The sequence below is a fragment of the Fundulus heteroclitus genome, chromosome 7, assembly GCF_011125445.2.
Source record: "Fundulus heteroclitus isolate FHET01 chromosome 7, MU-UCD_Fhet_4.1, whole genome shotgun sequence".
Taxonomy (NCBI): domain Eukaryota; kingdom Metazoa; phylum Chordata; class Actinopteri; order Cyprinodontiformes; family Fundulidae; genus Fundulus; species Fundulus heteroclitus.
The window spans coordinates 33,406,557-33,433,448 of NC_046367.1; the positions used below are offsets into that span (position 1 = coordinate 33,406,557).

Below are 26,892 nucleotides of genomic sequence, written 5' to 3' on the forward strand. Positions count from 1 at the left end.
AATGGTGCAATAGCAATATAATTTGCAGTATATTGTGCAGCCTTGTGGCCTACAATACAGTTTTCCAAGCCATGCAAATAAAAATAGCCGATTATTAAACTGATTGCGCAAAAACAATTTCAGTCTGATAAAAAGATGTTATCACGGCAACATTAATTTTCCCCTGTCATATAAGCATTAGTCAACCTCGGGCTGTTTTAACTTAAACCATGTTTGTCCTCATACCTCGGATTTGATTTGCAGCAACTTCAGGATGTGCCAGAAGGAAGACATGCAGCTTTTGTTCCTCGCTGACCCCCCCTCACCCTGACACACCAGGGCCAAAACAAACCTGGAAACTTTTACATCACTTGTTCCCACTCTGCTGTCTCACTCGGTTAAATCTTCCAGCTGTTATCGAGGCGTGGGAAATGTGGCAACAACTTTTCTGAATGTTGTTTTTATGTGTTCTGACATGACCCCAGTTATTGTCTATCTGAGCGCCTTCCAAACTCTCTGCAAGTCGTTGACATTTCGCAAATACGAAACTGATCACATGGCCACGCTCAGTCAGTGTGTTCAAAACCAGTCATGTCCAATGCATTGGGGTCTAATTTATCTCGTAAATCTGTCATGAAATAGTGTTATTACCTGTCATAATGAAAACATCTCTAACTACAGGATTTTTTAGCTAAAGATGGCATTAATGGAGTTTACGCCTCCATGATCCGGGGTTGATTTATTCATTTTTACAATCCTTTGTTTTCTTTTTACATGATTGTAGTGTACTTTGCCCTGATTTTGTTTTGTCGCCTGTGTTTGTCCTCAGCAACATGGCCAACGCCCTGGCCAACGCCATGTGCGAGCGCTGCAAGAGCCGCTTCGCCCCGGCCGAAAAGATAGTGAACAGCAACGGGGAGCTTTACCACGAGCAGTGCTTCGTGTGCGCGCAGTGTTTCCAGCAGTTCCCAGAGGGACTCTTCTATGAGGTACCTTCCTATGCCTTATTCATTTAATAAAAACATTAATGAGAACATGCATGTTTTCTTTTTTACAACTCTGTGGAATCGGCAGATTTCACAGAGATGTAAAAATTTATCTGCACCCTTCATGATTTCTGACGTTTTTGCCTTTTGTTGTCACACTTAAATGTTTCAGACGATCAAACTAACCTGAATAATTGAAGAAGCAGTTTGAAAATGATGATTTAAAGTATTGAGTTAAAGAAAGTCATCCAAATCAACCTGGCTCTGTGTGAAAAAGCATTTGTCCCCCGGACCTAATAACTGGTTGTTGCCCCACTCTGCCATCAAGCATTTGCAATATCTGGAGGGATTTTGGACCATTTTACTTCCACTTTGTTGGATTTCCAAGCATAAAAGATCCAGCAGAGCAACCCCAGACCGTCACACTACCTCCACAATGTTTGACCTCCAGTATGAGTGCTGCGTTAGCGTTGCGGCAGATATAACGGAACGGACGCCATGTTCCCCAAATCTGTTGGGTACCATTATGAGATGTTTTGGTTGCACATCGGTGTAGTCTTTAGTCGGGAGTGTTTTTGGATTTTAAGTTTTCTCCATTTGTGGATGATGCCTCTCGCTGTGGTTCACTGAAGACCCCCAGCCTCATAAATAGAACATTTTTTTTGTCTTTCCAGACTGATATATAAGATAAGATAACATAAGATAAGATAAGATAAGATAGGCTTTATTGATCTCACATTGGAGAAATTCACTTGTCACATCGGCTCAGTAATCAATAATCAGGAGAAGGTGCCAAAAGTACCAAAAGTAGGACAAGGTGCATCGGTTATATACAGTGTGTCCTCGTTTATACAGTGGATGAAAAAAAAGAAGTAGATAAGAAAAATAAGAATAAAAAATACAAAATAGAAATAAAGCAGATGATGTCTTATGTACATTCACAGTGACTTATATACATATGTATTGACATATAATCAGGTGGCAGTAGCAGCAGAAGTCACTTCTTTCAGGATTATTGCACAGTGTATTAAATGGAATTGCACATTAGTTATTGTCTATATGACTACATGTCAGTCAGTTGTTGTTTCTTTCCATCTATTCTTGGATTTCTTTAGATTGGTTCAACACGGGTTGCTTTTTGAGATCTTTCTCCCTGCTTCGTGTTGTCCGACAGGTTCTCTTTAGGTGACGTCTTGATTCTGCAGGTTTGGCAGCGATCACGGCTGGGTGTGGCTTGTGACACTGAACGAAATGTAGTCAGACACAGTCAATTTATTAATCATTTATTTATTCATTTAGAATACGTAGCAACATATACAGAAAGCTAAAAAAGGAAGAAGAAGAAAAAAGAACAAGATAAAAAAAAATGGTGATTCAAGGGGCGGGGGAGAAGTATAAAGTTTTAGTGACCCACCCTTTCACTAGACGCACTTTTCCACTAAACTGTTAATGGTTACATGAAAAAAGTTATTAATGAGCAATAAGTTATTTAATCTCTTTCAGTACACATATTTAGAAATAATATAAGATACATTATGTTTACATATAAGCAACAATACTACTGCCATTAAAAGCAATAATATCAATAATAATAAATGTTTTAAGTATGTTATCCGTTTATAATCCCCCTTTTATACCATAATTTAAACCTGTTTAACAGGATTATAAATTTATGATTAAACAAGGAGTCGGCACACAGGGCTAGGTCCATTTTGTTGAATCTAAAACAAATCATTATTTGAAAACTGTTTTTCATCTTTACGCTGTTTATTGTTGGCTGCTGTTAAAATGTGTTTGGTTTTCAGTTCATAGGCTGTGGATACAGATTCAGATTTACTGCTGAAGTAAAAACCAAAGAAGATGATCACAACCTTTGTTTTTTAACGTTGTTGAATCACTAGACGCCTTTTTTTTTCTTGTAAACTATCTTTCTGTGGATGTTTAGAAACTGTGGCATTTATAATTTAAACATATTTACTTTGATTTGTTAAATAACTTGATTCAGTAAGTGTTGAGGTTTACGCAATTGTCTTAAATCTTATTAACAGTCTGACCATTGGACTCTTACCATAAGAACAGGCGGGGAGTGTCTGGATCCGATGTCTATTGACGGTCATTATTTGAATCAGGCAGTTTTACTCTCATCGACGCCTGAACCCTTGTTCCTATTTAATAATAAACCGCCGTTTTCAAGCCATGATGTTTCTCAGATTGCCCAAAGAGCCCAGGGCTCCTGCTGTTCACCACACGCCTTGCTGCCTCGGATCAATAGACATCAAAGACAAGGAGATCAATTTTTCATTCCCTTGCTGTACACGTTGCTATAAATACACAGGGAGCTGAAGATGACCCATCGTCAAAGCGTTTGAACTGTGGCAGAATGCAGGAGAGATCCAATTACAGTTGATTTAGAGACAAAGAAGAAGAAGCCAAGGTTTTCCTCCTTTTTGTCCAGATTTATTGCCCTCATGAAATTATTGAGTTTCTGTCAATAATTCTCCCCAACGTTATATCTTTATATATCAATATTTTGTGATTAGACGTCACTTACAGACCATGTATGTTTAACAGTGCTAAACGTGTTGTTTAAATGCTTCATTCAAGTTTAGAATTACAGCTATCAGGCATAACATTATGACCACCTGCCTTATAACATCTTGATATGTATATATATATGTATATATGTGTATATATATATGTATGTTATTGTTTGTATAGATACTATATATATATATATATCTATTATCTATTAAATATGAATTCTGTGTGTGTGCTATATATCATTTGTGTTATCTGTATCTCATCTTCTTTCTGTGTTAATATATATATCATATTCTCTATATATCTCTTCTATATATCAGGTCGATATATTAATATATATATAATTCTATAAGCTAATATATATATATGTGTGTGTGTGTGTATGAAACTGTGATGAGAAAAATATGTTGTAACCCTGTTTGTTGCCTTCAAGACACTCTTCAACACCTGTGTGCTGTAATTTATGTTAGAGTTAAAGTAAAACCACTGTAATATATTTGTTTTGACAGTTCGAAGGCAGGAAGTACTGCGAACATGACTTCCAGATGCTGTTCGCTCCTTGTTGCCATCAGTGTGGTGAGCACATCTTCCTTCTTCAGCCGCTCAGCGTTGGCCGCTGTGTTGTTGTTTGCTCACAGTCGGGTGTCTGTCCACTTGTGTTCTCCTCTCAGGTGAGTTCATCATCGGCCGCGTGATCAAGGCGATGAACAACAGCTGGCACCCTGAGTGTTTCTGCTGCAACCTTTGCCAGGCGGTGCTCGCAGACGTTGGATTTGTCAAAAACGCCGGACGGTCAGTGCCGCTGCAGTCGTCGGCCGTCGTGTCTTGTGCGTTATTTTGTGCGATGCCCTGATTCTCTGGTTGTGAAGACATTGAATAAAGATACCGTTGTATTTTCACCCAAAAATCTACCTAACACTTAGATATAATTGTTTTTTTATTTAAAAAGCATACAAACTACAACTTTTCCTACTGTTTATTTATCAGTGTTTTGACTTTCAGACATTTACACACTAATGACGAGCGAGAGAGTACGGATATTAAAGGTCGCTTTATTTAATATCAGTCCGTTTTTTGGTCCTCATTGCAGTAATAATTTAATTTTTTTATCAGATTCTTTCAGCAGAAGATATTTTGACGTATCAAAGGTTAATTTCTACATCAGTCACAAGCAGAGAGATAGAGTTCGAAGTCATTATCAGCTAAAACACTAGGTGGTTTTAAAAGATGGTCACAGTGCTGGAAGACTTGCACTAATCCTGGAATAAACGCTTGTTAAACATTTGCAGTTTTTAAATAAAAGTGTTCCCAAATGTGCTTTTCAGACATCATTGTCTTAACAGCAGTGATGGCTGGCCCCGCCTTTAGCTCCTCCGCTTGGAGATCCTCTGCTCCAAACAGCCAGAGAAAAGTCCAACCAGTGCAGAACATCCTCTATCACCTTAATAGAAAAAAATCCACTTAAGATAATGTGGTTTTAACTTATTAAAACCTTGGTGTAACTAGATTATTGTGCTTGTAATGGTCTCTGGCTTTTTATCTAAGTCAAAGTATCCTTGGAAAGTCAGACCAGAGGTGATAAAAGCATGTTTTCCAAACATATTGATCCCATAAGAGACAGAGTTTCTGATCAAGCCTCCCCCCCCCCATTTCTGCTCTCTCCCATCAGGCACTTGTGTCGTCCTTGTCACAACAAGGAGAAAGCCCGCGGACTGGGAAAATACGTCTGCCAGAAGTGTCACGCCATCATCGAGGAGCAGCCGCTTCTGTTCAAGAACGATCCCTATCACCCGGATCACTTCAACTGCAACAACTGCGGGTAAACGCACCGTCACAAGCAATCCTGAGCTGCATTGAGAGCAAAAATCAGTGAGACAGCCATTGGTGGCTGGTGACAAAGACACTGTGGGAAGGGGGGGTACTGGAGTTCAGGGACTACAACACAACAACTTGAACATAAATCCGTCCACAGTCACTGCAAGATGCTTAACTCTGTTTGGTTCGATCCAAATTATTTTATCTGCTTTATTCCCCCAGCAAAAGCCTTATAAAATTAATATTTTGTAAATAAATGACCAAATCCTTTTTTTTTTTTGCTGCCCCATTCCCTGCTGTCTTGTTGTGGTTTTTGTCTTCCGTTTGCTCCCATATGTTTAAATTACATTTGCACCCACACATCTAAGATGCCAGGGGTCGGACTTTGATTGGCTGGTATCACAAATGAATATGATTGGATGAAGAATGACACAAAAAGCCATACAGAATCGTTAAATAACCAATTAGAGACCAACGTCCACATTCTATATGTTGGCACCCCTCACCACTGACGCTAATAAATAAAATAACCCCAAATAAAGCCAAAATGGAATGGAAGTGCTAAATAATGAATGGTCAGAAAAACATTTTATCAGAGAATAGATTATTTTGTAACTTATGTTTAATGTGTCTGCACTTTCTTCCTGCTGTTATGATGGGGGCGGCCTCCCCTACCGACAAGCAGCCACTGCAGAAGCCAGAATGATGCCGATGACGATGAACGTGGCCGTCATTAAAATTTGTACTTCATGCGTGCAAATGTCAAAGTCTTGGCATTTGCACGCATTTTCATCACATTTTCCTAATTTATGCTGCTATCAGAGGATATTATCCAACATTTTAGAAAACCGATGCAAAAATTATTGACTTTAAAACCTAATGCTGCTACCTAGTGGATAGGTTAGGAAACTGTGTTTGTAGGAAGAAAAACTGGTCGCAAAGCTTTGGGGAAAAAATCTGCTTCTTTAAACATGTTACTATAAAATGTAGCTATACCTTAAACCCATATTTTGCATCTTTGTTAGAAAAAGTTACATCACTATGCTGGTTAAGCTTTAGTTTAACGTTATTAAACCTCCTGAGCTGTTAATGGCACCATCTGTTGTAACTCACCCCTAAATCTCTGCAGCAAGGAGCTGACGGCTGATGCCAGGGAGCTGAAAGGGGAGCTCTACTGTCTGCCCTGTCATGACAAGATGGGGGTCCCAATCTGCGGCGCCTGCAGGAGACCCATCGAGGGCCGTGTGGTCAACGCCATGGGAAAGCAGTGGCACGTCGAGGTGCGATCTTTAACCTTCAAGAGTCTGCTTAGGATCATTATTTACATCTAAAAGTTCTGTGTGCAGCAATTAAAGATAGCAGCCTTCATTACAAGCATATTTAATCACCTTTTTATGATTACTGAATCACCGTCATTTTTTTTTTTCTTCAGTCTTTGACATTTACAGTGTCTTTGTTTCCCTTTTCCTCAACGTTTAGCATCATGTGTGTACTGTGTGTGAGCGCCCGTTTCAGGGCCACCCGTATTACGAACGAGGTGGCCGGGCCTATTGTGAGAGACACTTTGATATGGTGAGGGGGGGGTTAGCGGTTCAGTGTGTGTTGAATGCTGCACCGTCTCCCTGCCTGACTGAAAATGACCAGCCTCCATACAGGGATTAATGTAGTTTAACTGAATACTAGCTCTGGGTGATAAATTGATTTTAATTAATTCATTTTAATTTAGAATTTATTAATATAAGATTTTTGGAAAATCTGGATTTTATTTTGCCAATGCACTCATTGGGCTTTCACGAAGAGAATAACATGCAATGATAAATATATGTTGTGGAAAATATATTGTCAAATATTGTAAAAAGGAAACTTTTTTTTTTACTATAATACGAGGCACCCTAATTTACTCATTTACTGTTTTTAAGTTAGTTTGAAGTAAACGAGGAAAGTGAAGCCTATTTTTAGCTCATTCTCATTTAGTTATGTTTTCATTGTTTACAACTGCAGGGCCGCCATCTTTTTTTTACAAGCATGTTTCACAGCTTGTATTTAGTTGCACTTTGATTTCAGGTCAGCTCCTGGATGAAATGCCTGAAATAAAAGTATGTTTTTCAAATGATTTCTTTAATATCTTTTTGTGAAATGAGAGGGAGAAAAAAAATAAAATCGATTAATCGGATTTGCTATTATTAAATTATTTTAAGCCATATCGCCCAGCCCTACCAGGTACAGTGGTTGGTTCTTCTTGTTAAAAAATACAGTATATTATTATAATATTATTATCATATTATATAGATTGTTTCAAATGAAGCAATTTTTTTTCACATCATGTGTTATTTTTACTTTCATTTTATCTTTTAAGGTCCTGATAGCTTCTCTAATAATTATAGCGTTCAACTATTCTTAATTGGGTCTCGTTAATTGACTGAACAGCTTCCAATTAGTCATCAAAACAAAGAAAATTTGAAACGTAGGTGATTTGCTAATCATGGAAGTATGATCTGCAGTTTCTATTATAATATTATCATGGAGACATTTGAATCGTCTCCTGTTTGGTAGCCTGGTCTACTTTACCCTGTCCCTGTGTGGATGCGTCAGCAGGACGTCTGGAAGGCACTGATCGTTGCTGTGTTTTGGCCTCATGTTTCAGCCAGAACTGTGCCGCTGGCTTTAATGCACTGATGAGTTTGACCATGTTACCGACTGACTTGTGTGCTAACAATGTGTGCTTGGCGTTGGGTTGTGCTTGCAGCATTTTGTGTGTGCTAAGTGTGAGAAACCCTTCCTGGGACACCGTCACTACGAGCGCAAGGGCCTGGCTTACTGTGAGACGCACTACAACCAGGTAACGCCTCCTGCTGAAGACAGGATTTGTTTTGCTCTTATAACCGGATGTACCGTGTTCACGGGTCTATGTGGGGATAGCAGGGTTCCTACACAGGGTTCATCCAAAAGCGTTTTTTCTGCTGCATCTTATATTTTTCTGGTATATTTGTATCGGTGGATGGACTTTCGTTGTCTTACTATCCCTGTCCATCCTTTCTTTCATATGTTATCCATTGATTCGTTTATATATGTGCTTGTCCAAACATACAGTTATTCATCCATCAGTGCGTCCAACCATACCTCCATCATCCATCTGTCCATCTAGTCTCACATAAAGTGATTGTGAACATACCATATCATCAAAGTTAGCAACACAGCCAATGTTTTTAAATCATAAACTGGGTAGCTTCACCATGCACTAAAGTAACACACTACGTTTCATCAGTGGTATGTTTACTACCTCGTCGGTGTCCTGCACGCTCTCCTGTCCGTGATTCATAACAGAGATAGTTGTTTAGTCCCAGTCCGAGGTTCTGTGAGTTATCCTCGATCAAAAACTTGCTGCATTACTGCAAAAAGTGAACCAAAAGTAAGCACAATTTTCTTGAAATGAGTGTATTTGTCCTTGATTTGAGCAGGCAAGCTTAAATGCGTTTTTGCACATCATCCATCATCTTATTTCAAGTGCAGTGTATCTAATTATCTTATTTTAGGGGTCAAAATACTCATTCCCTTGGCAGATAATCTTATTTACCAGCTCAAACCAAGGACCAATATACTAATTTCAAGAAAACTTTGCTTACTTTTAGTTCTTTTTTGCTGTGACGAAACATGGCCGCCTGTCTCCCCGGGGGTTCTGCAGAGGAAATTAGACATAATCAACAATAGACACTGAGATCTTAGTTTCATCTGATGCTCTTAATACCAGTCCTTTGATAATACCTATATCAGGACCAAATCAGATCCATGCTTTATACCTTAATAATTAGCTAAACAAGGACTTAAAACTTTTTTAACTTCTCTCTGAAAAAGTGTGAACTTTTGACATGAACAATGTGTAGCAACCCTGCCGTAAAAAATGGATATTTGGGACACAATGACCAACTTTTCTAACCCATAGTTGTTTTAAATACACATGTTAACAGAGATAATACCGTAATAAATATTTATTTTGACATTGATCAAATTAGCAGTGCTTACTAAAGCGAGTTTAAAACTGTTGTTTCTGTGATATGTTGGGTCTGTGCTTAAAGATGCCTTATGATCCTGCACCCTTCGTTTGTTTCCAAGGTTTCTGACAGCAGCATGTTGCGTCTGCCATGACAAAGTAAAACGTGTTTAGCTCCATCTCTCATCTTCTGTTTCTCCCTCTGAATCTCCCCCCCCCAGCTGTTCGGAGACGTTTGCTACCACTGCAATCGTGTTATCGAGGGAGACGGTGAGGAATTTCTTTCTAAAGCGAAACATTTTAACGGTTTATGTACTGGTGTAGTGCAACGCTGCTGTCATGAGTCGGCAGATTTGAACAAATAATCACGGTTTGGCCAGTAAATTTGAATCATGTGTGTCTAATCTGCTATTTGTGGCTGTTTATCTTCAGTGGTGTCTGCCCTCAATAAGGCCTGGTGTGTCAACTGCTTCGCCTGCTCCACCTGCAACACCAAGCTCACTCTCAAGTAAGTTACGGCCTGCTGTGTTTTAATCTGGGCGCTCAGTTCAGACATTCGGAGGTTTTTTCAAGATTTTCCCTTTTCAGCACCAGGAGTAGCAGAGCTGGATAAACTTCTCCGTCGGTGACTGATGTAGACATACGTTATCTCACCAATTAAAAGAAGAATGCAGTTGTCTCTCAACAAATTATGACATCATCAAAGTTGATAATTTTTGATTTGGTTCAAACAGTGAAACCTGCATATTAAATATATTGGTTACACACAGAGGGATGCATTTCAACTGTATTTCTGCTTGTTTTGATGATCATGGCTCTCTACTACACACAGAATTAACCTTAACATAAAATGTAAGATATTATGAGACCAATAAAAAAGGATTTTAAAGGTATATAGCCACGTTATATGCTTATAAAAAAGACCAAAAACCACTTGATCATGATAAAATGAAGCTATATACACCAAGCTCCCATCTTGATAGTCTTTCTCTCTTGGAATCATATATTTTTTGTGGGTTTTTTTCCACTGCATCTTGGATTTTTCTTCATTGTTTTGCTGAGTGATGCTAATAGCCGTTAGCCGCTTCCTTGTTTTAACCCCTGTTGCGAATGCGAAGTGCTGTACTTTCCATGTTATTAAAAATAAACACAAAAGGCTTTATTTACTAACAAACTGAGCAAAAACAAAGCGTAAAACATAAAAATAATAACTAATACGCCAGCAGGACCTGATAATCTTTCGTAAAAACTTTGTAATGCAACCAGAGTGAGCTACTGACGTATATATTAAAAAAGGTCAAATAACGTGGCTATGTACCTTTTAATACAAAAAAGTCATTACGCAGAAAAGTTGCTTCATGTGCAATACAGTATATATTCATTTAATAGTTGGTCAAGGCTTCTTTTGCATTAATTACTGCATCAATGCTGTGTGGCATGGAGCCAATCAGCCTCTGGCTCTGTTAAGGAACGCTAGGTTGTTTTAATGGGGGGTTTCAGCTTGATTATTGTTTGATTTGGGTGTCCCATCTATCTCTTAACAATACCTCATATGCTCTTGCGTTTGAGGTATTGCCAGCAAACTCTTCTGAGTTTGCTGGCAGTGAACAATACGGTCACTAAAGCAGGTATTTTGTACTTTTGGCACTGCGGACACCTTGTAAACGTCCCCAACTCTTCACAATCCTCTCAAGGCTGTGGTTATTTGGCTTTTGTAGGTCTAGACTTTTTCCTTCCACTCAACCTTCCATTAACATGCTTGTATACAGCACTGTGAACGGACAGCTTGTTTAATAACGACCTTTTGACAACAGTCTTGCCTACAGACGATAGTACAGACGATAAAATTTCTATATTTGTTTCTCTGTAATATTCAAATTGTCTAAGAAATTGAATTTTGGGTTTTCATCAGCCATAAGCCATGATCATAAGAAAGGAACAGAAAACAAAATGCTTTAAATTTATCACTCTCTGTGTGAATAAGCTTCACTGGTTGAATGGTACTATTTATTATAGCTTATTGTAAATAATTATAATAACTTTCTTCTGATTCATTGAGATTTCCCAGTGATGGCAGCACAGGCTTTACTCAATTTACATGCATGTATGACTATGTTTCTTATTTTTTGTAACAATGACTATGGAGTTAGCTATGAAACCAGTATTTATTTTATTTATTGTGACCCTGGTGCTTTATATTCAGACCCAACACCTCTGCCAAGCGCCCGCTTTGAAAACTATTGTACCTTCATGTCATTGACTATATTCTCAAAATATTTTGCACACTCTGTAATGTGTCTGCAGTTTTGCCTCCAAGACTTATTTTGCTGCTGTTAACTTTTATTTTCAGTTTTTGTCTTTCCTGGTGTCTAAAATTTCTCTTTTTCCCATCTCTCCTCTTATTTGCTTCGTCTCCTCTTTGTCCTTTCTGCCATCTCTCTCTCTCTCTCTCTCTCTCTCTCTCTGCCATTTCTCATTCCTCCTGACCTGCTTCCTCTTCCCTCTGTCCTGCTCTGTCGTTCACCCCCCCCCCCCCCCCCCACCCCCGCTCTGTCAGGGATAAATTTGTTGAGGTCGATCTGAAGCCGGTGTGCAAACGCTGCTTTGAAAGGCTCCCGGATGACATGAGGCGTCAGCTGGCCAAGCGTGAACGAGACTCAAAAGAGAAGAAGAAGAAACTGTTAATACCCATGTGCCTCTGATCCTTTTCTTTGTCTTCTTTGCAACTGCTCCCCCTTCGGTCAGTTTTGATCCTCTTTTACCTTCAATTCTCTGCTTTTCCCTGCCACGTTTAACTCTAAAACCTCCATTACTCTGAGCTCATTAAAGCAGAATGTTGGCTCAGTTGTGGACACGTTTGAGTTGCTGAAATGTTTTTTGTTTTTTTTCCCCCCACACATGACCACCTCTGAGCAGGAAACGCAGATCAGGATTTGGACCAGCACCTGCTATGCAAACAGCAGAATCAGATCAGTCACAGGCTGAAGGGAAAGCTTTGTTTTGTGGGTCTCCCCCAGTCAGTCCGGCGTAACGAGTAAAGCCATAATCACATCCGGCAGCTTTCTGAGGAAATCTGAAGTTTCCTCCTGGTGCTGCACGTGACCCATTCCTGGTATTACGTCATTAAGAAACAGCTGAGGGAAAGAGTTTAAAGGGCTAGCCAAGAAGAAATTAAGAATAAGTTTAATTTCGACCCATGCAGTGTCGTTTGTTGATATAGGCCTAGCTCAGAGGTCTGCAACCTGTGGCTCTTTGGACCTTCCACAGTGGTTCTTACACTGCAAAAACGGATCTAAAAATAAGTAAAATGTTCTTAAAGTTAGTGTATTTATCCTTGATTTGAGCAGGTAAATAAGATTATCTGCCAATGGAATGAGTATTTTGACCCCTAAAATAAGATAATTAGACATACTGCACTTGAAATAAGATGATTGAGATGAAGTGTTCCTATTTTAAGTGCAAAACTCATTCCATTGGCAAATCATCTTATTTACCTGCTCAAATCAAGGACAAATACACAGATTTTAAGAACATTTAACTTATTTTTTAGTTCCGTTTTTGCAGTGTAATAACTTTGGCTACAAATTATATTTTTATTATGGTATTTAAATTTAATAATGATAATAAATGCAGGTTTTAACAGGTTTTTTCTTGGAATAATTGATTTAATTTTTCATAACAGAATAATGTGAAAAGTGCAAGTAATATTTATTATGTTGGAAACTATGATTTTATCCACAAATATCAACATCCCATCCATCCTCTTTTTTAAAAAAAAACTCAAAATAGACAAACGAGCATTTCTTTAACGATGACAACAGATTTCCTACAGTAGATCTTTATCAAAAATTATAAATTGTGTTTTTTCAAAGGCCAGGCAACATTTGCGGCTCTGAACGAGTTTAAATCAAGTGGACTGTTGGGAAAAATGTCTCTTTAGACTGTAAAGGTTGCAGGCCCCTGGCCTAGCTGATCATTTCAGTTTATTTACAAAGTACCGACTCACAACATATAACATCGCAAATTCATCTCAAATGAAGTTCAGTCCAAGTCGGTTCAAATCAATCCAGTTAGAGCTGCGACTCGGGCCAAAGAAAAACAAAGTTATGTCACGCTACGACGTAAACTGTATTACAATATGTTCTAACGAAAAACCATGTCATGTTCTTACAATATCCATATTATACTTATACAAACATAAAGGCGATATAATTATAAAGATAGCTCAGGATGACCTTGGCTACATCAACTACAAGCTTTATCAGAATGAAAAGGACCTTTTACATTTCAAGACCTTCATTCTTCGTTAGTAATTTAGTGTTGCAGTGGAATTAAAATGATTATAATGTCCAGGTGTCAGTTTGTTACACAGGTCAAAAACCCTGGGAAACATAGTGAAAGATATGCGCCTATGATCAGTTTTTAGTGTCCTGTCTGGCAATGTAGCATTAAAAAGTGTTGACTTAATGCCAAAAAGAGTCTAACAGATATTACTTTCGCAAGTGGAGCCCTACTGCTTTCGCCATAGTGATTTATATATGCATGAAGCTTTATTAGATTTTATCATGGGAATATTTCATGTTAAATGGGCACAGAAACAGGAAGGTAGAAGGGGGGGGGGAGGAGAGAAACAGATGAGACAAAATGCTAAAAGGGAGAAAAGGTGAAAGAGAAAGAGGAGAGAAAAGCAATATAACATCCTCTGAGTCTGCTTCTACACCCGCAAAGAGAGATATAAAAAGAACAGCAAAACCATATATTCGATAAAGAATTACAGGTACAAAAAAACAACGCTTGATACCATCACTGAAGAATATACAGTATTATTTAATATGAAATGTATGAAATAACAGCTAAAGATAATAATAGGGGTTTTCTGTATAGAAGTGAATCTGTAAGCACCTGCACTGCAAAAACAGAACTAAAAATAAGTAACATTTTCTTGAAATTAGTGTATTTGTCCTTGATTTGAGCAGGTAAATAAGATTATATGCCAATTGAAAGAGTAATTTTACCCCTAAAATAAGATAATTAGATATAATGCACTTGAAATAAGTTGATGGAGACCAGTTTTTCTTATATTAAGTGCAAAAATCTTATTCCATTGGCAGATTATCTTATTTACCTGCTCAAATCAAGGACAAATACACTAATTTCAAGAAGATTTTGACTCGTTTTAGTTCTGTTTTTGCAGTGTGAATCCAAGCACCTGTAGGTAAAAACCAATAGTAAAAGATATGCACCTATGATCAGAAAAACAAAAGTATACTTCATTCATTCTTCACTGTGTTTAATAGGATTGTCCGTGGTAGTGCAGCCATAAACAGGAAACAGTTTTATACCACTTGATGTTTTATTGTTTTATCGGCGAGGTCTGACTTCTGGATAAACTGGTTATCTTTTCACCTTCCAGGAACAAGTTTGTGGAGTTCGACATGAAACCGGTGTGCAAGAAGTGCTACGAGAAGTTCCCCCTGGAGCTCAAAAAGAGGCTGAAGAAGCTGTCCGAAGCTGCAGCGCGGAAGTGAGCGGACGGTTAATCAGCCGAAGGAGCCGAGACCCTGAGACGGCCACGCCTTTCTCATCACCGTTCAAGTGTCTTTCTGCTTAAATTCTGCATTTTATATATATTTTTATATATTTGCTTGTCTCACTGCTACATTTCTGGTACACGTTCGATATTTTATAAGCTTTAAGAGATGTGGAAATAATGACTGAGAAGCTGTGCTGGCAGGTTGTTTAATCTGTTATGCGAAGCTAAAGTTATCTCCTGTTTGAATAAAAATACTGATGCCTTTTCATAATGATGGCATAAACGCAACACGGGATAAAAAAAATGTTTTAATAAAAGTAAACACGCAAAACCAACACTGATGTTATAGGCTTCATACTATTATTTATTATTTTAGGTTTAAGAAACATGTATTTAGCTTGAGAAGTAAAATTGACCTTTTTTTTTTTTTTTTTTTAGATTTTGTGCACCAAATTAAGATTTTGTACGACATGCGTCTAGGAATGAACTCAGTATTCTGGATTGTGTGTTAAAGTATTTACTGTTTATATATATCAGCAGATATAATCTGGGACTTTGTCAACAGCTTTAAGATTAAAATTCACAATAAAATGGTAATAGCTGTAATTATAAAATAAACTTAGAATTATTCTGTCAATTTATAAATTAATTAGCAATGTTTTAATAAGTCGTTGATACTTTACTCATTAAGAATTTATTGCTTTTTAAATTTTTTACTAAACGGTGCTTACTTTTTTTTTATTATTAAGGATCATTAAAAGTAAGTAACAGTAAAGCAATTGTTGTCAGGCAATGAAAAATATTTTAAAATGTATTTTTTTTTACCCATTTCTATTTAGTTAATACATAGAGACTAAAGCAGAAACATGTTCCTGTGCGGTCCACTCCAACATTTGAACTTCTGCTTTGAAAAATCAGTTCTGCTGTGCAACACAATTTTTAAAACAAGTGCTAAACACGTTAAGTGCCACTGTGACAGCGTTTAATTCCCCGTGTACGTGTTGTGTGCAGAGACCGGATGCGAGAGTCATGTTCAATGTGAAGACTGTTGGCCTCTGTTGACTGTAAATCCAGGAAAAGTGATCCTCTTAAAAGGAGTGTACCAACTTCCCCGGAGCTCAGACTCTTGTTGGAAAAGAACGCAACTCTTTTGCGCTGTATTTGATCTCGCAACCCTCGCCGTTTCCGTTTCAGTTCGATGGAAAAAGAAACACATTCCACAGTTGTGCCAAGAAAAAAGAAAAAAAAGTTTCTGTTTTACGTTTCTGTTTCATGCAACATTTCTTTTGCAGAAGCACCCGGTGGACTGGTTGTCGCTAGGCAGAACTTCAGCAGCACTATAAATACTCCAGGGTGTAGCTTTATTTGACATGTTACAACATGTGTCAAATAGATTATGATATATAGGAAGACGCCCTCGTTGTACTTTATTTTCCCTCAAGCCTTTTTTTTTTTTTTACTATGGTCAACACACCAAAGTGCATGCTTTATACTTTGCTTTATTGCTGTCATTCTGTCTGAATAAACACGTTATATCCAAGCTTGAAATTTGTGTGGACTGGTATTTTCTTGTTAAAGTGCTTTAGATGTTTGTTTGTTTTTAATCAGGATTCATGCTGTACAAAAGCATAGATGATGGTCTTGAAAACTGCAGTAATTAAAACTTTTATAAAGAAACCAAATCTAGAGGCTTCAATAAATACGAATTACAGATAGTCTGTTATATTTTGACTAAGATAATTGAAAAAGTAATTGATAAACAGATTTAATCCTTTGTTATATAAAAAAAAATCATTATTATTTTTTAACCTTGCCACAGGACTGAGACAGCATTAGGCTTCAGGTTTAATTATAGGTTTGAATTATATAGTTCAGTGATGCATCGAGAGCTCTGTCTTGGCGATTTTTAGAGCTGCGTTAGATACAGTTCATCATACTGTAATGATCGATAGACTGGAAAAGTGGAGTGGATTGTCTGGTTCTGTGCTAAACTGGTTCAGATCTGATTTGGCAGACAGGAATACATTTTATCATTTTGTAATTATGAATCTGGGCAAACAAAAATATGTTGTGGTGTTCCTCTAGGAACTATTCTCGGACCACTTTTTTTAATCACTGTCTGAATAATCCCCCTAAGCCACATTATGGAGTACTGCAACGTGTTTTACCCCTCAGTCACCTTAAAATCACTAAGTCAGTATGTCCATGGGTCAGAGTTTTCTTTAGTTTTGATGAAAAGAAGACAAGTCAAAGGGTTTGGTTCCAAAGATGCTAGGATAGAGTCTGGCTCAGACTCAATCAGTCTGAAGACTTGGTTTCTTAGTTTCATCTTTAAAATATGACTAGAATAAAGGGTTTCCTGTCATATGGTTTTATTTTTGTAGGTTAGGTTGTAACGGGGTCTTTATGTGTCTGTAAACCATCAATCAGACAGTTGCAGTTTATCCAAAGTACTGCTGCCAGAGTCCCAACCAACAACGTAGTAATAAATAATATTGCACTTGTTCTTAAATCACTGCCATGACTCTCTAGATACATTATTAAATCTTGCTATTGGTCTATTAAACACTAAGTAGTCTTTGGCTGAACTATATTTCTGAGTTGTGTGTCAATTATAAACAGGCAGACCCCTCAGGTCATCAGAGATGGGCTTACTCTGTGTTTCCAGGACCAGAACTAAAGATAATGGGAGACAGAATTTTATTTTTTATCTCTCCCAGCTTTTGAATAATCTTCCTGAAAACCTGAGATGTGCAGAAACTGTTGACTCCTTTAAATCAAAGCTGAAAACCTTGACGTTTACTGCAGCTTTTGATCAAGGAGCTTTAGCAATGAACAGTTTGCCTGATCACTGATGGGTGATTTAATCATGAGATTTAGGAACAAATTAGCATTTGAACAACTCTTTCCATGCGATCCTTTTCGTTATCTTGATGTCAATTTGGATTTCCCTGTGTATGGAAGGTGCTATTTAAATAAACCTGACTCACCTACACTGCCCTGAACACACAATTCTCATGATGAATCATAATGGCAGCACCATTTCGCAAGGAATCATCTCATCAGCTGGGGCGGTGAAACTGGCCAGAGTTGATCGGAAGACGGATGGAGCTAAACATTGGATAGCTTTAGAAGAATACCTGTTGGAGGCTGCAAAAAGACGAAAACCTGAGACTGGTTTCACCTTCCAGCAGGTCAAGAACCCTGAACATGAAGCCAGAACTACAATTAAATAGTTTTGATCAAGGCATATTGCTCTGTCAAAATGGCACTGTCAAAGACCCGACCAACATCCAATTAAGGATTTATTTCAAGACTGCAAAAGCAAAAAATAAAAGCAAATAAAAGAAATGACAATAAAATATGACTATACAAAATACCGACTCATGGAGGCTGAATACATATTTACTCCATGTGCACTTTTCAGATTAGAAACAGTTTTTAGAAAAGCAGCCAAAAAAAAAAAAGTCTTAAAAAACTTATCAAAGACATTTTTTTAAAAATTAAGAAATATACTGAACAAAGAAACTGCTGCTTTTAAACAAAAGTAGCCTTTACTTGGAAATTTATCATAATCAGCCTCCCGCATACATTCAGTGCAGGTTAAAGAAATACCTATTTACTTTATGCATTCTCGTTCAAATATTCTCTCTGGACATTATTCTCTGATTTTTTTATTATTATTATTATTTTGTTTTTTATAAACTTTATTAGAATATTCTTTATAATACAAAAATAAATCAGTACAATTTCCAGTGAACAATCGCCAGGGGTTTGAACAAAAATAGTAATAATACATAAATAAAAAACTTAATAAAAGTAAAAATGGTAATAGTAATATAAAGTAAAGCTACACATAGCAGCATGTAAAGTGATTACATACATACTTTGAATTTAGAGCATAAAGATAAAGTTTTAATAGCTTTTTTGTTATTGGAGGAGGACAATTTAAAAAAAAAATAAGTTGTTGCATCCTTTAAAAAAGAGATACATGGGGGCTTAATACAACTTGGCCAACAGTAGCAAAAAACATTATTCTCTGATCCAGGCCCTCTTTTAAAACACAGTGCGTCAGCGTGCGTCAAAGAATCCTCCACCCTGATTGGTCGGGGAGTCCGTTTCAAGTTTGCGCACGACCACGTAACGCGCTCTGCCATTTGACTGCGCATTATCACTATGGGGAGTTAACATGATGTTAATGTCAGTGTTTCCCCCCACGTTTCGCGAACGCTTTCAGGCTGTGAACCGCGGTCAGCTCTCGTAGGAGTCCCCCCCCCGACGTCCGAAGCCATGAGGCGGAGTAAGGCTGAAGTGGACCGCTACGTTTCCTCGGTACAGAGCTCGTCTCCTTCGCTCAAAGAGGTAACACTTGTCCTCAACGGCTAAGCGTGCTAGCATCCTCCCGCCGCTAGCTCGGAGCCCCCATGTGGCGCCCTGGCGGCTTGTAGGTTCAGAGCTCGGTCGGGTTTTTGTCCGAGCACCAGTCGCAGGGTTTTATGTACGTGAGCTTGGCGCCGGTTTTTGTCCGTATTTGTATAAAAGATGGACCAACGTTAGCGGTGCCCGGCTAGCTTCCTCACATGCAGCCTCGCCGGCTTCACGGCTAAGAAGTTAGCTTCAGGATCAGAGCAGTAAGGGGGTAGTTTGCTGCTCTTAAAGAAACCAGGAGTGCCCCCTTTTTTTAATCATCTGTAATTCAAACATATTGATGATTTCAGATAGTTTAAATCTCTACTTGTTTTTTTTTTTAAACCCACATTTATTAAATTTCAAACTTTTAACCGCCCAATTTTCACGCTTATAGAAAAGCACAATATGTCAGCTAAAGCTTTATTTCTTACGCTCTTAAGTATCAGTAACTGGGTATTAGAATATTTTAATTTATCGAATAATAAATCAGTTCGGGTATTTGTCTCAAGTTTTTTCACCAGGGCTGATTTTTAACTAGTTTATAGCCTTTAAAATAGGTGGGGTAGCCCTTTAAGAGCTGCCAATCGGATGCTATCTTCAGTGTCATCGTTTTGCCTGGAAATGCGCGGTTGCCTTTAGGTTTCATAAAGCTCTCGCCACGCTGACATCTTTACTGTGTGTTATAAGTGTATGATGCTGTGAAATGCGGTATTTAGCTTCATGCCAGAGAATGCAAACAGCAGATCTAAAGTCTGTGCTGGTGTTTAAAGGAAGAAAACTCCTCGGATTTTTATGGCTCAATTAAACCAGGATCAAGATGTCACATAAAGTTTGTTTCCTTAGCAGCCACGGTGACCCTACCAGTAGACAGCTTTTTTTTAAAAGGTTTTAAACTTCATTAATGAATTAATCCAGTGGGTTTGAACTTGTGATCGTTATAAACAGAGTAAGGACAGTGGAAACTATTCAATTAGCCACTTGAGCCTGAATATGCCGATGTTGCAGCAGGTTCTCAGTCTGGATCCACGTTAAAACCAGAGTAGAAGTTTGTATTTCCAGACTTTTTTTCCTTGTACCTTTTGTTAAAAAGCTGGACTCCTTCTTTCCTTGTCTGGTTCCTTCTTTTTTTTTTTTTTTGTCCTCCTGCCTCGGTTCCTTCCTTGTGTTGCTCCTTCTCTTTCCTCCCTTATGTCCTTGCCTCTTGTGTCCCACATCCCTTCCTTTCCCCCCCCTTTATTTCATATTTAAAGCTGACCTCTTTAAACACATCTGCCTGAAATTTGTACCCAAATTTAGTATTTTATAGTAAAGTGGAGAAAGGCATTTAAATATTTCACCTAAATGTGTAGCAGGAAACCCTGCAAACGCTCCTTTTTTAATGTCTGGCCCAACAGGTTTGTGTATTTACCACTCTTGCACGTTACTTTTGATCCTTAATTTCTGTTGCACAGTTATCGCTAATGCATACGGACGTTTCTGATTATACTTTCTGCTTGTGCACAGCAACGGATTCAAATCCCTGGACCTCTCTGCATAAAGTTTGCATGTTCTCCCTGTGCATGCGTGGGCTCCCCGGCTTCCTACCACTCTCTTAAAAAACCTGCCCGTCAGGTTAATTGGTCTCTCTAAATTGCTCTTAGGTGTGATGGTGCATGCATTTGTGTCTCTGTGGCGTATAGGTTGTCCGGTTCCCCACCACCCGCCCCGTCACCCTGGAGCAGGGCACCAGGTCCCCCTGCACAGACGAGCTGGTGTAGATGATGGCTGGACGTTGAGTTTGTCTCTGTGTGTCATGCTGCTCCTGGCCGATGATTTCCCAATCCTGGCATCAAATGCACTGCGTCTTAATTTATTTGCATCAAGTTATGGGACGTCTGTGTCAGCGTGACGATTCTTTCGCTTAAAGTCTGAAAATACTGAAGGAGGAGTAAAACAGACCTGCTGACTCTGATTTCTCTTTTGTAGCTTTAAGAGGAGCGTTCAAAACGTTTGTCGAATATTTTCCTGCCTGGTAATTAATTATGTACGTTGGTGTTAGAGGTCGTTTCAGCACTTGTAAAACAGGGTTTGATCATTTTTAAAATGAAGACAAAACAATTTAAAGGTGTTATTTTTGATTTATCTGTAGTGTCTGAAATTACTAATTTGCTGCAAAAAACTCAAACGATTTCGGGAAGACAATCCCCCCCACCCGTTTTCATAAATACGTGAAATGCGTTGACCTAAAGGCAATGACAAGCTTTAGAAATATGCATCTAAAATCAAAGTTCCTGCTTTTACCGTGTACTTCCTCATGTTTTTTTTAACACGTAAATAGTTTAATAAACATGATGCCCACAACATATAGTACCTGCTGAGTGGGTTTAGTTTTACTTTTCTGTATTTTAACAAGATTCAATATTGAGTAAACTGGATTGTTTTATGATGATTTATTGATGAACCTATATTTTTAGGTTCATGTTGGTCTGACTCCTCAAATAATTGACTCTTAATCTTCGTGGTAACTAACATCAGTCCATCCAGTAGCCGTGTTTACGTCAAGTCTTTTTAATACCCATTTTGAAGCATCGCATTAGAAAAGGTTAATGGAAACGGCAAATTTCGAATGACTAAGTTTTGCAAACGTTTTTACGCTGACTTGAGGTGAATTTATTTTATTTTTTTACCTTTTTGAAAAAGCATTTAATGAGCAAATCGGGCGACGGAAACACATTTGTCGGATCAGTCCTGACGTAGCGAACACTTACGTCACATGACTGCTCCGCTGTGTCTGCTGCCAGCGCTTTCCTGGATGTTACCATAACGCTCAAACAGCTGGAAGCTACAACAGTGTGGCGCGACGAAGACACTCAAGCATTTCTTAGTCTCATCCGTGAAAAAAACATTTTTAAAAATCGGCACATTCTTTTAGACCTCGCTCCGTTACTGATCTGTAGTTGGGGACCCCTACTTTCTGTTTATTACAGCCAACATCTGCGTCGCCTGGTTCATTCGCTACAAACCAGTAGATGAAAACGCGACTGATTTGCATTTTCTTTTGTTGCGACATTTTAAAAGTTCGTGTGAGAATTGGATGGAAACTCGGTTACTGTCTGTAACATTTATCCGTGTGTGGGGGGTTTCTGGCGCCTATCTCCGACTATCATTGCTCCTTTCAGAGCAACACAGAACCAGACAGGACAACCATGCACGCACACAGGCAGACTTAAGGCTAATTAACATGAAAGTTGTGGTTTTAGACTGGGAGGAAGCCGGAGTACCATGAGAGGACCCACGCATGCACAGGGAGAACATGCAGCCAGACCCCAGGCTTCCTGCTGGGAGGCATCAGTGCTACCACATGTTTGTGCTAAGGTTGCTGCCGCGGGGCTTATGTCTCCATGTTTAGTTTCTTGTTTTACCTCCAGTACTTTCCATTGGCTCACCTGGCTTTGCTTCTACTTGACTGACTGGTTTTAAAGTTTCCTTCCAGAGAGACGATCTGAGGTCATAGATTCGCTTCTCGAGCCCAGAAGGAGTCCTGACGGTGCTCTAAACAATGTGCTGCAGGATCGACTAAGTCTGCCTGATGGGCTGGTCTGGAGCACACTGCAAAAACAGAACTAAAAATAAGAAACCTTTTTGTGAAATGAGTGTATTTGTCCTTGATTTGAGCAGGTAAATAAGACTATTTGCCAATGGAATAAGATTTTTCCACTTAAAATAGGAACAATTCATCTCCATCATCTTATTTCAAGTGCAGCACGTCTAATTATCTTATTTTAATGGTAAAGATTCTCATTCCATTGGCAGATAATCTTATTTACAGGCTCAAATCAAGGACAAATAGACTAACTTTGAGAACATTTAGCTTGTATTTAGATCCGTTTTTGCAATGCAGACTAGCTGCACATAATAAAAACCACGTGTCCTCATCTACTTCTGCTTTTGTGAAGCTAAACGAAGGATGGATTAAAACATAATAATGTAGAGGATATTCCTTTTGGCTAGATTGTGTGAAATGCCTCTCAGGACGGGTTTAACTCTGCGTAAATTTAATCTTTTATGGATTGAAGGTTAACAGCGATCCCATGGATGACAGCGGTTTATAGTGAAAGTAGAGTACTGAGCTGTGAGCCTTCGGTTATATAAGGAGATCAGACTCTGGTACAAGAAAATATGTCATCAGATGAGACCAGATTAACTCTTTTAATATATAGAAGTGAGTAAATGTATCCTGGAAATCAAGCTGCAGTTGGCTTATTTGTTTTTCTGGGTCCGGCGTCAAATGCAAACAACGTGGCTGCGGGAATCTGTCTTCATGACTTACGAGTTAAATTAATCATTTGTTATTGTTTTTGTGTATTAAATCCAGTTTGGCGGATCAGAAAGGCCGGCTGACCGTGATGTCCTCATTTTTTTTGAGATAACGACTGCTGCCGTTTTTCTTTCTTTCTCTCCCAGAAACCGGTCAAAGGATTCTTGTTCGCCAAACTGTACTACGAGGCGAAAGAATATGAGCTCGCAAAAAGGTAGGTTTCTCCGTCGCGGACAAAGTGAGCCGCTTGGCGTCGACTGTAACCGGCTGGCGTCTCCTGTTCTCCCCCAGGCACGTGTCGGAGTATCTCAAAGTGCAGGAGCGGGATCCCAAAGCACACAAATTCCTCGGACAGCTCTATGAACGAGAGGGAGAGATCAACAAGGCCATCGGTTGCTACAAGGTAGGAAGGTTTCTCTGACTTTAACGAGGGTGGATTAATCTAGTGTTGGACATCCATTTTATATATATATATATATATATATATATATATATATATATATATATATATATATATATATATATCTATATATATATATATATATATATATATATATATATATATATATATATATATATATATATATATATATATATATATATAAATAATATAAATAAATATAAATAAAAAAAAAAAAAGGTTCATTTGGGTTGGTTAATATTGTTAGTGATGGGTGCGTCGCACCAGTGTGGACCTTTAACGCACCTTATTTAGCTGAAGCGTGCCGACACCGATTATGTTGCTTTATGTTCAGCCATGTTTTTATCACGGCTGTGAACTGAGCCGGGTCAAAAAGCATCGCTCCGTCCTGAAGCATCACCTGTGGACCAGGCGCACAACAGTCTTCTCTTTAAATATACTTGATGGAAAGGGGGCGAGGTTAAAGCTGTTTAATGGAAGATTTTCCTCTAAAATGCTGTGATTGTTGGATGTTTTTCATTTAAAATCTGTGCTGGCCATTTTACACCTGCAATACTGACAACTTAAAGGTTTCCCTTTAGGCAAAGGATGTTTTTATTCATCATCTGTGCAAAGTTTTTATTTTTATACACGACAAAGTGAACTAAAGAACAAAAAAAAAGTGCTACCCTTTAGTTGCGTTTGTTTATTTAAAGTATAACCTGGTTTCAACTTAATGAGAAAATTGTTGTTTTTCTAAGATCTTTGGAAACGTGCCCTTGTCCTTTTTGTTTTATTATGTCAATTTTTTTTACGGCTTTGTACTTCAATAAGGAATTAATCTAGTGGAAATGAACTTGTGATCGTTATAAACAGAATAAGGAAAGTGGAAACTATTCAATTAGCGATTTAAGCCTGAATATGCCGATGTTGCAGTAGGTTCTCAGTCTGGATTCATGTTAAAACCAAAGTAGAAGTTTGTGTTTACAGACTTTTATTCTTGTTCCTTTGTTAAAATGCGTGGCCCCTTCTTTCTTTGTCTCCTTCCTTGCTTCTCCTCTGCCTCAGTTCCTTCCTTGTGCTGCTCCGTCTCTCTCCTACCTCCCTTATGTCCTTGCCTCTTGTGTCCCACATCCCCCCCCCCTTTTTTTATTTTACTTTGTTTCGTATTTAAAAGATTACCTCTTTAAACATAAATCTGCCTTAAATTTGTACTTGTAAAATTTAGAGAGAGGCATTTAAATATTTTACCTACATGTATGTGAAGGCTCCTTTTTAATATCTAACCCAAAATATGAATTTCCACTAACACTGTGCATTTACACATATTGCCCTAATACATGGTGTAAAAATCACCAAAAATCTGTGTTAGCTGCCTCCTAACACACCGGTTGTAATTTGCATCTTTAGCTATCCTGTTAAACATTCTTATTAACGTCAGCTCCTGTTTTTTACGCAGCGCTCGGTGGACTTGAACCCAGTGCAGAGAGACCTGGTGCTGAAGGTTGCTGAGCTGCTGGTCAGTAAGGAGGACTGTGACAGCAGAGCAGAGTTCTGGGTGGAGAAAGCTGCAAAGCTCATGCCCGGTTACCCAGAAGTCTTCAACTTAAAGGTGAGAGCTGTGCTTTTTGTTTTTTTCTTTCTTTCCTGCTGTCGCCTCACAGCTGTGTTACAAGCCCTCTGGCACGCACTCGTGAACAGCTGCTTTGTTCTCAGCTCTCTGCCACCCGTCTGTTTGTGTCCACGCAGGAGCGTCTGCTGAGTCGTCAGGGCCAGCAGGGCTGGAACCAGCTGTTCGACCTCCTGCAGGCCGAGCTGGCCGCGCGGCCTGCCGACGCTCACGTCAACGTGAAGCTGGTTCAGCTGTTCTGCCAGGATGGCCGGCTGGACGAGGCCGTCAAACATTGTCTGGCCACGGAGAAGAAGGGCTTGCTGCGCCACAGCCTGGACTGGTACAACGTGCAGCTGAACACTTTACAGGTCAGGACTCGCTCCCGTTCTCTTGGCCAGCGCCGTATTTCACAAGTCTGGACATCTGTAATTTTAAATAATCATACATTTTTATTAGCCTTCAGCACCGTTTTAACCCGGATGCTGTTTTGAACTGAAAACAGCGGGCCTTAAGAACAGGGTTCCAGCGGATCCTTAAAAAGTCTTAAAAGGCATTGAATTCTGTAATATAAAACTAAGGCCTTAATTGGCATTAAAATGTCTTAAATCAGTCTTTCTTAGGTCTTAAAATTGTTACCAGGTCATAAATAGGATTTTATTTTTGTAATCCTTACCAAACAGTAAAATAATTGACACAATTATAATTTTTTTAATTTACCAAGCGGCTCAATGTAACCATTATTGGTTCCGTCCCGATAGCGGAACCGATAAAAACCGTTGCGGCCGGACCATAGCTGTGAAAAAGAGTTGGCACTGATTTTATAGTTTATTTTAGTAGGGAACAAAACAGAGTTTGTGAATTCAGTTCAGTAGTTGTTCAAATATATCTGTAATTTGTGTTTTTTTTAGCTTTCTTCAGGTTTTTCTTGTTTATTGTGAATTTGATCTTAACTTTTTATTTCAAGTGGCATTAATAAGTCTTGAATTTAACTTGCATTATGCTGTAGGAACCCTGTGGAGTCCGATCAGCGCTTACAGTTTTCTCCTTTATTCTATGATTTCTATTTTATCAATGTTTTTTTTCTATATCGTCCAGCCCTATTCTACACTATGAATTTCACTGGATTCTAATGTTGATCGTAGAAATAAAAGCCCAAATACAGGGTTCCTGCGGATCCTTAAAAAGTCTTAAAAGGCATTGAATTCTGTAATATAAAACTAAGGCCTTAATTGGCATTAAAATGTCTTAAATCAGTCTTTCTTAGGTCTTAAAATTGTTACCAGGTCATAAATAGGATTTTATTTTTGTAATCCTTACCAAACAGTAAAATA

At 38.5% G+C, this 26,892-nt stretch overlaps 2 protein-coding genes across 7 annotated transcripts in view; both read left to right on the top strand.

Annotated features, from left to right (window-relative positions):
- The window catches only part of LOC105936153 (LIM and senescent cell antigen-like-containing domain protein 1), a 47,283-nt gene extending 30,893 nt beyond the window's left edge, over positions 1-16,390 (top strand). For 3 of the 6 annotated variants that reach the window (XM_036139526.1, XM_036139525.1, XM_036139523.1), the window contains exons 2-10: positions 809-968; positions 4,016-4,082; positions 4,178-4,298; positions 5,176-5,325; positions 6,451-6,601; positions 6,801-6,893; positions 9,531-9,579; positions 9,742-9,817; positions 11,867-12,049. In XM_036139526.1, coding sequence (XP_035995419.1) covers positions 809-968; positions 4,016-4,082; positions 4,178-4,298; positions 5,176-5,325; positions 6,451-6,601; positions 6,801-6,893; positions 9,531-9,579; positions 9,742-9,817; positions 11,867-12,011 — 1,012 coding nt within the window. In that variant the 3' untranslated portion in view covers positions 12,012-12,049. Of the gene's footprint in view, positions 1-808; positions 969-4,015; positions 4,083-4,177; positions 4,299-5,175; positions 5,326-6,450; positions 6,602-6,800; positions 6,894-8,067; positions 8,161-9,530; positions 9,580-9,741; positions 9,818-11,866; positions 12,050-14,722 lie in introns of those variants that run through there. The other 3 variants (XM_036139524.1, XM_012876827.3, XM_021323730.2) reach the window with 3 other exon arrangements.
- A 2,584-nt stretch (positions 16,391-18,974) lies between these two features.
- The window catches only part of ranbp2 (RAN binding protein 2), a 43,186-nt gene continuing 35,268 nt past the window's right edge, over positions 18,975-26,892 (top strand). Inside the window, 5 exon segments of the mRNA XM_021323734.2 lie at positions 18,975-19,204; positions 23,696-23,763; positions 23,841-23,952; positions 25,409-25,561; positions 25,699-25,929. Of these exon segments, the coding sequence (XP_021179409.2) occupies positions 19,133-19,204; positions 23,696-23,763; positions 23,841-23,952; positions 25,409-25,561; positions 25,699-25,929 (636 nt within the window). The 5' untranslated portion in view covers positions 18,975-19,132.